The sequence below is a fragment of the Wasmannia auropunctata genome, unplaced genomic scaffold, assembly GCF_000956235.1.
Source record: "Wasmannia auropunctata unplaced genomic scaffold, wasmannia.A_1.0 LD336085.1, whole genome shotgun sequence".
Classification (NCBI taxonomy): Eukaryota; Metazoa; Arthropoda; class Insecta; order Hymenoptera; family Formicidae; genus Wasmannia; species Wasmannia auropunctata.
The window spans coordinates 2,255,770-2,269,734 of NW_012026805.1; the positions used below are offsets into that span (position 1 = coordinate 2,255,770).

At 44.3% G+C, this 13,965-nt stretch overlaps 1 protein-coding gene across 1 annotated transcript in view; it reads left to right on the plus strand.

Annotated features, from left to right (window-relative positions):
* Positions 1–13,965, plus strand: part of LOC105448489 (ankyrin repeat and KH domain-containing protein mask-like) — a 129,182-nt gene that overhangs the window by 96,978 nt on the left and 18,239 nt on the right. The window contains exons 4-6 of the mRNA XM_011687079.1: positions 1,600–3,575; positions 11,644–11,716; positions 12,055–12,095. Coding sequence (XP_011685381.1) covers positions 1,600–3,575; positions 11,644–11,716; positions 12,055–12,095 — 2,090 coding nt within the window. The remainder of the gene's footprint in view (positions 1–1,599; positions 3,576–11,643; positions 11,717–12,054; positions 12,096–13,965) is intronic.

Here is a 13,965-nt window from a genome sequence, read left to right on the forward strand (position 1 = left end):
TGGATTTAGTTACAACAAGATAAGCAATATTATAATAATGTATAGTGTCAGTTATATAATTTATAGTTTGAGAATTTTTACTGTCAAACAAGTAACTAATTAAACTGTAAATGTTTTATTTTCGAGACGTGAGAGTCTGGTAAGAAACTTATTGCGCTAATATATTCGTAATTATGTACACTGTATTTCACAACATTGAATTCGTAATAACTTTCGAAGTCCGCTCAAGTACCGTTTTGCACTTATTGCTTATCAGAAATTTTATGAAGAGAAAAATACAAATCCGCTACAAGCGAAGTTACGTCTGTTCAAACCGGCGGAGATTTCACTTTTCCTTTGAAAATTTAGCTACGCAAAGAACTCGCGAGTTGTGAGGGGAGCAGATCCGCGAGGTCGCTGGCCGGGACCAATGTTGCTTGGATTCCTAAGGCGGCAAAGAAAACCAGGTAGCACATACATACAGTGGCGCGTCAGCCCGAGGGATGAGAGCAGAGGGGTAGTAATATATAATACATATATAACATATATATACATATATATATATATCTTTATATACGTATATATATGTACGTGTACATGTAGACGCGAATGGATATAAGCGGGAGAGGTGTACGAAGCACGTACCTCAACACACTGGGAAAGAGAGAGAATCCTAGGTGTGCACCCAGGAACCCCCTCAGTATCCCCTTCTACGATAACCGAGGCGGGGGTTGAGGTGAGCAAGGGGGATGTGCAGAAGGGCTGGGAATCGTGCTCCAGCCGAGCTCAAGGGGGTGGACAGTGCGCAGAACCCGCCCCCACCTTTCGCGACGAAGCAGAAGCCGTCGACTGCCCGCGCAAGTCTTCATCCCCTCCGCGGACGACGGAAGATCGCCACCCCCGAACGAACTTAAACATAGCACAGTAGCTCGCGAGCACCCCGTCTGAAAGGGCCCATCGCGTACACGAGAGTCGGAGCTTGTGTTATCTATATAAACGTGTATATATGTATGTATACACATGTATACATATGTATATATAGTTATATATCTATATCGGCGGTTTGTTCGAGCGCGCGTGTTCTCGTTGTGTGCGTGCGCGCGTGCGTGTCACGCAGTGCTTGTCTAAATATTTCGAGTCCGCCGCAAGAGCGAAGCAAGATAGAGTGTGCCCCGCTAGAAAAAGATAAATAGCACAAAAAAAGAGCCGAGCAATCGTTTCACCAGGACGAAAAAGAAAAATAAAGGAGGAAGGGAGAAGTATCAGAGACGCATCTCAGCTGCGCATAGAATGATTCTTCAAACTCGTGGCCACGCACTCGAAAATCTTCGGCGGATGTCAGGTGAACTCTCTTGAGAGAGACAGTCCCTTAGACTTTGAACGCGCTGTTAAGTAGAATGGCAAAGAGAGAAAGAAAAGTGATCTGTGGCAGGTGCTGAGGATCCTTCCCTTAACGAAAGAGCGGTGCGGATCCTGAGCGAGATGGATCTTTCTCGTTAGATCGCGCCGGCCTCGAAATCGAAAAAAAAACGATTTTGCACTCGTTTACCAAACGTGCACCCTTGCGTCCGCATGGCAGAGCAGATGATTTGCTGATCCTCTGGAATTTTTGTGTTCCAGGGTGGAACTGACCAGCGTGCCGGGCGGACAGAATGCGATGGCTCATCTCAAAAAGCGGAAGCTGGAAGCAGAGTCGGTCACGCAGAATCCTAAACAGACGCAGCACCCGTCGCAACAACAGTCGCAGCAGCAATTGTTGATCGGCAAGAAGGGCCTGCAGACGGGCGCGCCGCAAGAGATGGAGATGGCCGATGCCGCGACGAAGCGGAGGAGGAAAAGCGTTCGCGACGATGACGTGCGAAAGGCGATCGACGTCGTCGATCCTAACAAAAACATACCGCTGCCGCAGAAGAAGCGCGCGTTTACATCAGGTAACTCGGGTAGCCCTGCGAGGAAGTCGAGTAAACACAGCGAAGAACCCGAGGACGACGAGACTCTCATAAGGGAAACGGAAGCCGCCTTGAAGAGTCTGTCGGGCAGCTGGCCGGGACCCAGAGGATCCCTGTATCAAAGGGGCACTTCGGACGAGGATAGATACGAGTCCAACTTCGAGAATCTCTTCGAGGAGAAGAAAGAGAATCCTAAATTGTCGCCCTCATCGATATCAACGTCTTCGAGTACGAGCAACGACACCGGCTGCTCGTTGAAGGACGTAATAACTCTTCGCGGGCAGCAGGATCGATCGGGTAGGATGCAACAGCAGAATAAGCAGCATGATGCGAAGCAGCAGCTGCACCCGATGAAGATTAAGAAGGACCTGGACAGTTTGCTGAAGATAGAGAACGAATGCGCGAACATTCAGTCGCAAGTCAACAACGTTAATCAGAACGAGCCGCCGAAAATTCGACCGATCTCCGTGCGCTCGTTGTCGAGCAAAGAGAGGAACGAGAGGAACGTGGTGGTGGGCGCGCATGTTGACTCTCAGGGTAGGCAATCGGACAAATATTCCAGATACGATCCGCCGGATTTCAACGAGTTAGTCGATGATTCGTCCAACGAACTAGAAATTGATATGTCGGATCCGGCCGCTGACAAGGACGAGGGCGATCGGGACCGGTCGAACGACCGGGAACGGGATCGGACGTGCAAAAACGGTCAGTCGCCCCAAAACATTAGTAGGCAGCAGCAGCAGCAGCATCAGCAGCTTTACGCGAATTATCAAAGACAATATAACGATACCAACATGAAAGCCACGTCAACGGGGACCGCGTCGTCCTCATCGCCGCCAGCGAGCTCACCGTTCTCGGCAACGTCCGCCTTCAGGCCGCCTAATACGGACCATTCGAAAGCATCGTGCCGCGGCTCCTCGTCGGTTCCAGTGGCCTCTTCGACAATTCCACCGATCGGTCCGTATCCAGCTGCCGCTACATTCGTGGGATATCCGACGCCCGGGCCGACGATGCCGACGCCGCAGCCTGTATCCGGCATCTCGTCCACGTCCGAGGACAAGTCCACGGTATCATTGTTGCAACTGAAGTCTTCGAAGGAGGAGAGTCATCACGTGACAACCCACGACGTAGCCAACAATTCTGTGTCTCCTAGCAAGAGTCCCACCAGCGGTCCATCCTCCGTCACGAGTCCCGACTCTTCGAAACAGTACACGATCCTTCAGCCCGCGGGGGTGGGCTCCAGAGCGGCTAGTGCGATTCAGGATATCGCGCGGGAAGGAGTGGTGAGTGTCGCCGCCGTGAGCAGCTGCACCGCCGCGAACAACGGTAGTGCGGGGGGCAGCAACGTCAACGCCGCGAATGCGAACGGCAACGGGGTGGTCGGCAATAAAACTACCAACGGGAACAACGGCGCTAATGACAGCGGCAATGCTGCGAATCCTGCCGGGAATCCTAATGCAAACAGCATCGCCAGCATAACCATTACGACCGTGTCGACTACCACCACTACGTCTAGCCCGACAGTCGCTGCTGATGTGCCTTCGGCGAACGGCCAGCAGGACAATGTCATGAAAATGCCAGAGAGACCCGGCACCTTCGATAGTGGCAGGCCGGGAATGTCTATGTCTCCGTCCAGTCTCGGCAGAGGTGAGGATTTCTTGTCTGTCGCGTTATGAAACGGTATATTCCTAAATTGATATTAATGAAACTAATAATGTTCTTCGGTCGGTTCATCATGATGGAATTACTTGCAGGCATTCTTTCGAATTATAAATCCAAAAAGATAAAAGAAAGTTTTGAATTATAAAATAAAAAATAAAATAAAAAATAAAATAAAGACAAGAACAATATATAAAGAAAAAAGATATACATATACTTTATATAAACTAATACTATTACTGATGCGATTACTTTTCAAAAGTATAACATTATGCTCTAGAAAATATTAGTGTTTAGATTGATATTAATATCTAATAAATATCCGATTATTTCGTGATTGTGATTTTAATATAAACAATTAAAGTTTGTTAAATTATAGAAGATCTCGCTACGACGATATTTTTCCTTGCATTCTAATTTATATATATATTGATGTGCCAGTGAGCCCGTGAAGAAAATGTATAGATTACACAGGAGGGAAATAAATATAAATAACGAAGAGTCAAGATTAAGATGTACTGCGCTTTAAAAAGATTTCAAAAGATTAATAGCGTTTTTAAATTTTCGCGGAGTACAAATGCTCGCATAAAAAAATTGGAACTCCTTTAAATTATAGCTGGAGATAGTAATCGTAACTCATGGTAGGGTTACCGCTCGTGTGTTATACGTTACGAGAGGGGACAAAAGGCATTTTCGACTCTCTTGGTTACCCTGTTCCTCTCCCTTTCTCTCTTTCTCTCCGTCTTTCTCTCTCGCACTCTCTATCTTGCTCTCTATGAAGTTAGGGGAGTTAGGGCAGCACAGAAAATCAATAATTACGAAGCGAGGGGTGATGACTCAAATGCTGAAATCAAGGTCTCTTCGAGCAAAATTATTCTCTGTGTCCTGTGATACAGCCATTCCACACTTGTTCTCATGGTTACCCCTCCATCCGTTTCTTTATTATCCGAAAACGTTTTGGATCTGAAGAAATATATTTTAAATTAGCAGTACTAGAAAATATTTCACAAAATAATAGTGCTTCAATCGCCTTAGATGCCTTCAATAGTCGGTAAATGTTCGATGAAATTGATTTGATCCGGTGATTAAACGCGACAAGTGTAACAGTACAGGAGAGAAGGGCATGCGTGCATGAGCCGCGCGATATCTTTCTTCCGAGGAGACTCAAAGAGTCAAACCTCCGCCGCGTCACACTGTGTAGATTCGCCATGGTGTGACAGGTGGAGGCTCGAGTGCATTCCAGGGTCTTAGGGCAGCGAAGACACGACGTGTCTAGTCGGGGAAATTTGGGGTTGATACCACGTCATACGTATAAGCCGCAGCTGTCAGCGGCTGGAAACGTGACTAGCATCCCAGCCAGCTCCAAGCCACCTTATTACCACCCTGCGCCTGGCTGCCTGTCCTCATTATCCCCTTAACGTTTTCTCCGGCCGGTGGCTGCGGAGGATGATCGCTTTCAAGAATTCAATCTCTCGCGTTTGATTTCGTGTTTCTGTCGCGCGCGAGAAATTAATCGGACAAACAGCCGCGATATAATTTTTACGAAATAGAAAATGCAAGTAATCTTTAGAGTCTCCGACCGTGTTTACACAGGCATATGGGTAACTAAAATAGTTTGCCTGTTGTGAAATCCCAAGATAAAACTGCGCGACATGATAAATGGGCTCGATTAAGCGCGCACTTATCAGCGTGACGGCGATACAATCGTACCGGAGTCGGTCAAGTTGGGAGGCTTTATAATCGAAAATCTATCTCCCTTTCTCTCTTTTTCGCTCTACGTTCCCCTCTTTCTCTCTCTTTCTCTCTCAGCTGCCGAGAGTTGCTCTTGATCTCTTCGATTTAGCGTGACGATCGCGTGCGCAGTGTTCTTTTTTTTTTTATTCACCGCACGCTCACATCCAGGGCGCGCGTATAAGGGCGTGTTGACACGCCATAAAACCGCTATCGGGAAATCCGTCGGCCGCAAAAACCACCCTTTCCGCGTCGAGAAAGATCGGTCGCGCGCGCGCGCGACGGGGTCGAGTCGGCTAATAAAAAAATAAACTGCCCTGTAACTCAATTTTACGCTACCTTTGCGACCGCACGCATAAAAAGGACCTTTACTCGCGCGCGAGGGTACTCTACCCTCCCTTTAAGGGACGCCGCGCGCGCCTCCGTGTGTAAATACCTACTTTGTGATTGTTCCTCGCGCTCTCTGCTCTCTTTTTTTAGAATCCTCCCGATCTTTTCCTTATCCCACCGTGTGTCCGGCGTTACGATTCAGCGCGGGGAAGCGCCGGAGGGCTGTTACACGCATCAGGTATCCCGTACGGATCGCGCAGTTTTATATCGGCTACACCGGAAAGATTTCTATATAAAAACCACTTGCAATATATCTCGTGCGACTAGATTTACTATAGTATACTGAACTGTCGTCGCTACAGGCTCGTACCCGCGCGCGCTGCGATATAGGTATTTACTTTCGCCGTTTAATTGACGTTCATTTCAAAACGCGTTGCGCTATTCTGTCAAGAACTCAATGTCATGCCAAGATAACGTTAGGAGCAAGAGACAGCAGCATCGCATAGTCGCGTGCACCAATGGTATCCCGCATTCGCAAGGACACCTCACGACACGCGACTCGCCGATTCTTTTTGCTCTTTTGAGAACATGCAGCGGTTGTACCATGCAATTAACTACGTAAATGATGAGATATATGTTTAAATATTAGAAATTAATGCAGATGTATACAGAGCATTGAATACTGTTAAAGCTGTTCATGCATTGTGCCAATAAAATATACTTTAATCATGTTAATTATATCCTTTTGCATCTCTTTTTGTCTGGCAAAAGTAATAATTAATCGTCGACTAAAGTACTGAAAATTGAAGTAAATTTTAAGTAAATAACGCAGAACTAAATCCAATTTATAATTTGAAGTACGAAATGCAGGCATTATTATCAACACTGCACTTCCCTTCTGGGAACTCGCGTGAATATTCATCCCCGTTACACGTGAATTGCGACTGATTAACGACTTTTGACGGCGAATTAATAATTAGCGCGACCCGGCGCGAGTGCACAATTCTCCCCGATTATCTTGACGACGATTTTTCGCGGGCGCAGCGTACGAAAGTCTCGGCGCGTGTCGCGCGAAGCTGGTCGAATAAAACAATCCCGGTGTTTATATACACGTCTCACCCCTTCCGCGGGACCCTCACGTGAAATGGCTACAAAATAACACAATTACAACGCGACCACGGGGCTCACCCTCGGTGACCGGCGCTCGTCCTCGTTCTCACCCCTTGTGATCCCGCTTTTTTTTCTCTCTTTTTCTCTTCCCTCCGATTCTCGCGTTGCTCCATTACAGCGCCGTTGCAGGGAGGAAGAAACTAAAAGAGAGGGATCTGCGATAGAGGAAAGAGGAGAATAAGATCTAAGGGGAGACAAAAAGAGAGATAGTGATGGCGAGAAAGAGCGAGAGAAGGTATACGAGAAAGGTAGGAATGAAGGCAGGTCGGACCGACTCGTTACAAGTCTATTCAGACATCCGGAAAGAACAGCGCGTGCCGGTATTCATTTTGTTGACCGGAACCATTATCTGCCCCTTCGCTCGTTTTTTCTCTCTCGTTCTCTCTCTCTCTCTCTCTCTCTCTCTCTTTCTCACTTTTTCCTTTCAACCCCGGGTTTAGCCACCGACGTGGCCGCTTTAAAACCTTACGGCTAATTTATTAATCCTACCAGGGCAACCGCTCGCCCTCGGTGTGTTATCCGGGGTAAACCTTTTTTTACCCGGCACTAATTAAAAACCAGGAAGCCTCAGCGATCCTTCCGCGAAATAAAAATAGCAGCGATTTCCTCCATCGCGAATTTAGATTCGTGACGTGTTAGTTTGATAGCGCTACGCTTTTGTATATTTCACTACACTGGATCTATTTTTATTCGAGAGAGAAAGAGACCATCGAGCATTCATTAATTTTAATCTCCGGCGAACTCTGATTTCGAAACAAAATTAATCCGCGGAGTTTCTTCCCGAGGAATTACGCGGGGGCTTCGGAACAATCCCGACGGCGCAGCGTGTGCCGTCGTTCAACTTCGAAACTCGGGGAACGCGTCGTGGTCCGCAAATAAAGCATGCCGCTAATGACGTCACGTATCGTAATCCAATTTATGGGGAGGTGGGCGGACGGGTGCCGGTCCGCCTTAAGAAAAAGGCGAACACCTAAGTAGGGATCGACTTTTCTTTCTCCATCCATCCCGCCCCGTCGGGGGCTTCTCGCTCTCCCTGAAACGCGAAATGACGACCTGATGAAGTTTCTCGGCGTCACGGCACTCGATTGGCCGGCCCCGGCGTAGTTGGCTAAGGGATCAGGCCCGAGCGGAGGATTAGTACACGACAAAGTTTATAAAAGTGCGCTCACTTCAGGCGAACCCCCCCTCCCCCTCCGTCAACTAACCTAAAGCTGGCCTCCCCTTAAGAGGCCGCCCTTTCCCGAAACCGCCTAACACGCGCGATAAACTTATTTACGTTTCGTCGCGGCCAATATACCTGTGATAACGTCTAGTATACAAATGATCTGGCATAAAACGAGATTTCACTCGTTTCGACTTTAAAAATTATTGATAAAAAAAATTTGAGTTGAGATCTGAAAATCTATATGTCGACAATCGTAAATTGATATATTCATTCCTTTTTACTGCATGTTTAATTGTGTAATTATTATTATTATATTATATGACTTATTACATTATAATCTTTATCAATAAAATTGATATAGAATTATAATATTTTAATATAGAATTATCAATAAAAAAGTTTAAGTTGAGATCTAAAAATCTATATTGACAATCATAAATTGTTACATTCACATTCCTTCTTGCTGCATATTCAATTGTGTAATTATTATTACATTATACGTATAATTATAGGCTTTTTTTATTGGTCTGACGTAATATAGTTATAAAAAAATTAAAGATATAATACTTGTAGAGCGGCTTATAAAAGCTATACAAAAATAATGCGGCCTAATGGTTACGAGCAAATCGTTATTAAACGGACGTCTCTTATGAAAGCTCGAAGCTATAGCATGTGAATGAAATGTAGTACCTGATATAGCTTTCAGCCGATCGCTCGTCTAAGGATTGGGTAGGAACCTTTAGTTACATTTATCGTTCGCGATTGAAATAAAGAGAACCTTGCCGAAGGGTCTCATATTAACCGATTGGTACTTCTCGGCTACCTGCAGTGCACTAGAAACCCGTAATTGTCTGGTCACGCGAGGTCGCCCCGGGAATACGAACGCGATCATACGTGACGTGCGCTATACCCACCATTAAGTTGGAACTAGCGCACGACAGATGGTACAATTGGTCGTTTGGGCATGCCCGTCTGGCACCGCTCATACACTTTTTCGTGTCGCAAGAACGGCGGAGGACTTGAAAAAAGTTTCGAAAAAATTTAGAAATTACACCGACGCGAATTATCAGCTAATGCAAATCTCTCTAATGGCAAGGATTATATATGTCTTTAAATTAGTCCTGACGAGAAGCAGCGTGTCGTGTGCATGTCTGCGACAACTCCCTCAGAAATGGCGATATTCGAAATTAGCGAGCGAAAAATCTACAGACTATTATTACGGAGAGTGAAGCTTTCCTCACACTCGGTCGAATAATACTGGCGAATATAACGAATGATACGGAAAATAATGCATATAGATAGAAGGAACGAAATATCACGACGGCGAAACTTTTCCCCGATCGGACTGCAAGTTTCGTTCTGTCGTGCGGGGATGGAGGTATCTATCTGTTCTTTGTTTCGCGGACAGTTGTAGGCCGGCCACATACCCCGTGCTAATCCCGAAGGCTTAGTCGCGGGACAGAGAAATCCCAGAGGCTATTCACAAATGCGTAACTCGTGCGACGAGATCCAGGCTGACCACACGCGAGGCCATTTCCACCCTTCTGCTGTGCCGTCCTTTCAACTTTCACTTGGGGCCTCTCGCCACAGAATTGGGGGAAACCTATCCTGAAAAATGCTACTAAATAGCATGCATGTCCGACGAATTTGTACAAAAATTTTTTGGAACCTCTTTTCGAAATATATCTCTGAAGATTGTTATAGACAGAGAGATTAAAAGCACAATACATTTATTATAAATTCGGTGTTACGAAATGCGAAAAATCTTACACAAGCGATATTTGTATTTTAAATATATAATATATTTAAAACATGTATTTATTTTTCATTAAACATTTATTTATTTTACAATCAATATTCGTAAAAATTAAAACGTAATTGGATTCGTATAAAAATAGGAAAATTTTTTAAATTTATAAGCTCGTTTTTTAAAACATTTTTTTCATATTACGCATATTAAATTTCGACAAGCCTATTTCTTTTGATATTTATTTTAAGAATTATATTGCTCAGAATTGATTTATTGTCAGTATTATTTCTGCGTGTTGCCTTTACAAAAGAATTATCTAATTCACTTTAATGCTAATAATTTTGAACAAGAGGCGAAATTCTTACAAATAAGATTTTAATATGAAACAGACACATGTCTCTCACCATACTTTGCTCGCGGAGTCTTTCGCCTTGGCTGTTCAACGTTCTCTGTGAAGGATAACGTGATATATTGGCAAACGGGGAGTAAGCTATATTCTGTTCGATGTGCAGAATGAAACTACGCGACGATGTCGAACACGTCGGCTGTCATCCATTCAATAGTTAATTTCCATTCAACTGCTCACGCCGCTGGCAGTACCGTGCAAGCATACCGAAACATCATATTATTTTTCATACACTTTCCAATGTTCGCGCATTTTTTTATCACATACCTTCAAGATTACAACAGTTAATCCAGTATTTGTTATCTGTGCCGTTAATTATAAATTATTTTAATTTACAAAACAATATTGTACGTTTACACGATATAATATTCTTGCTATTCAGAAAAGACAGAAAAGACGTTTCATATAAATGCAGTAAATGGCGTAAAGGTCGTCAACGAAAACGAAAGACTCGATAAAGTCTCCGCGTTACGGTAATGCCTCTGTTTAAAATATGGGACTTGTACACGCATTCAGGCGAACGGGGGAAAGTGGATTGCGTGGCGTCAATTGGCCGCAAGTGCAAGATTATGAAACCAAATGCAATAACAACGCATTAATGCGTATTAAGCCGACGCCGTATTCCGGTCGACACGTTCCTGCCGCGGAACAACACTCGTCGACAGTGTAAATATCCAATTTATTCCAGAATTACAGGCCGCTTGTGTTGGGATCATCAATTTCGATGCAGAAATAACGCGTTGCAGAGACAGCGTAATGCCCGCGCGCTCAATGTCATTGTAGTGCATAGTTAATATCGGAATGCCATGAGCTGAGATACGTTTCCCCTATTAAGTTCTCAGCTTTTTAACATTTGACTTAGATATTTATCGCAAGAACTGCGATTTGCGCGAATTAGCGATCGCTTAATTGCTATATAATAATATTACTATAATAACGACTTAGCTCAAAAATTGTCATTTTTAATTACGGAAACAGAAAGAAAAAAAGAACATACTTTTAAAAAACATATACTTTCATTCCTCTACAATTAATTATTACACTAAAATTGCATTTTAAAATTAATATTACAAAAATTTAATTATAACTAAAATTAAAAAATTAAAAACATTAAAATTCATTTTCTTTGTTTTTTGAATTGTTTCAATGTTGCAGTATAGATGAGCGATATATTGTGCCCAAATACAATTTTATTCTTTTTTTGCGTGGGATGTGTTTAGAAATCTTGACCGTATAAACTGTAATAAAACGATAAATAAATTGTGCGACTTTACTTTCCTTTAAGGAAACTATATCTGACTATGAGTAGTGCACATTGCATACTCGTGCGTTAAAAATTTAATTAGTTCAAGCCTAGATCGAAGCGAGCCTTTAAAGCTATCCGTCTAAGCTTAACCGCTAAGCCCGACTAAAAACTAGTGTACGTCGTATATCTCATGAATATCTGAAATGGCACTTAATAGACTAACATCGGGCCTCTGCGTGGCGGTTTGATTTGTTACAGAGGGCAACAAGTGCCCGACCCCAGGCTGCACGGGGCAGGGTCACGTGACCGGACTCTACTCTCACCACCGCAGGTAAGCAATTATCGGTAATTAACCTGCGCTTCGCACTCAGCCACGGCCGATTACACACCTACGCGGTTTTACGTGGAGAATCGAGCGGGGCGTTATACAGAAACAGACATCAATAAGCCAATTCGCAATCTGCATAGCGAATCTCTGTGCTACGCACTGTGAAACAATACAATACATATGCGCACATCGACCGCTAAAAAGAAAAGAAAAAAAAAATAAAGAATGAAAGAAATTTTTCTCGACTTTAATATGTACTGCGCAGTATCTCTTGAGAGAAAAGCCTGAAACCTTAAATCCCATTCATTTTGAACATTATTTAACGATTTCTGTTCTTACAGTCTTTCTGGATGTCCACAGAAGGATAAATTAACTCCAGAGAGTAAGTACTCTATTAAACTAATTACTCCTTATTGTAGCTATATAGTGCATCTTCTTTTTGCGAGAGTGTCTTTTTCTCTTAAAGAAGCGAGGAAGTAAAGGGTGAACCATTGTGGATTATTTAAAAGAAATTTCACGATTAAATCAACTTTATCGATGTAAATAAATAACGTAATTTCAATAAAATTCGAGACTTTTCAAATATAATCATATCCTAATAAACACCTACATCTTTCAAATATCGTGTTTTTTTAATGATGTTTGCTTTTGGGCTTGAAATTGAAATGTTCTGTCTCTAATTTGATTCGCTTTCCCTCCGAAAACCATTTTTGATCAGCCTCGGTCATCCACAAAAGGGCCATTGTTCTCCGGTGGCTTCCTCGCCTCATTAAACGCAACAAAAAATGTATCTTCGATACACGAAGTCAAATTAGAAAGGAGAAAATGGATATTTTTCAGCGAGATGAGCGCGGTGCACGCGTCGCGTATATGCGTGTGTGCGTGTATTATCTGTCTGTATTGTATTCTTTGCGCTTTTCGTTTGCGGGGTAGAGAGCTTTATTTATTGCGTTACTTTTCTGTTATTTTTTTGTTTTGTTTTGTTTTGACCGTTCTGTTCGTAGTTCATTATATAGTAGAGAAATTATCACCACACTCTCGGAACTTGGTTGATACTGGTCGTGCCTATGAACCTCTGGAGAACTCGAGACACGGGCGGTGGGCGCGACGGGCCCGGCGTATGCGCACACGTCGGACACTTTGACACACACGGAGGACACGCTTGTGCGATTGAGTATAATTTACGCAAAGAATCGTAATAGAACGATCCAGCCTCCCATCGATGCGACGGATTTCCGCAACGACGGATTCCGCCTCCTCTCTCCCCTTAACGAAAAAAAAATCGTGAATCGTCGCGCACGGCGTAGCCGCGTGCAGCGCAACTTGTGCGTGCAATTGCATAATTTTTATTTCTTTTTATGACAAGCTCCTCGACTTCTTCGCCGAGAAGAACGCAGGATCCTCTAAGGTACCTCGAAGCTCGAGCGTTTACGTTCGCTCGCTCGCTCGCATCCACGGGCAAATCGTCGTTCTCATCGACATAGCGGCACACTACCTCACACAGATTGCAAGTTGTTGTGTTATAATTTTCTATCGATTAATTGATTGTCTTTACTTGTGTTTCTCTCTACCCGCTCGGTATACTTGATTGTACTGTTATACACATTAATTTGCGTTCCACACACGTGGTGTGACGCCGTGTATCGTCTTTCGTCCATTTTTCCGACCGTTTTTACCATTTTTTCGTTCCCTCCCTTTTACAATCGTGTAGATTTCTCCTTCTATCTCTCTTATTCGGATTTATTTGGCAAAAAAAACGACATACCCGTCGCGTTCATCAGGACTGATTTTCCGTCTCTCTCTCCCTTTCTCGTTCCTTCTCGATGTCCGACGCGGATAATTATACTCAATGCATAAAGACATGCTCGCCTTAACGACACCTCACCACCTCACACCTGCTGCCGCGTGCGTGTGCGCCGCGTCTCTATATCTTTCTCTCTGTCTCTCTCTAATTGTGTGTACGTAACGCGCCAAGAACGTGTGTCTGTAACCACGCCACGTGTCTCTGGGTTCTCGCAGTTCTGGCGATGCATGAGACCATATTGAAATGCCCGACGCCTGGTTGCAACGGCCGCGGTCATGTCAGCTCCAATCGGAACACACATAGGAGCCTGTCCGGATGTCCCATCGCCGCGGCCAATAAGCAGGCCGCACGCGAGGCACGACAAAAGGCTCAAGGTAAGGTGGTACATGTGCGGAGCTCCTCGTCGTGCGTGCCCGCAATAACGCCGCACACGAAAATCCTGTCGCTG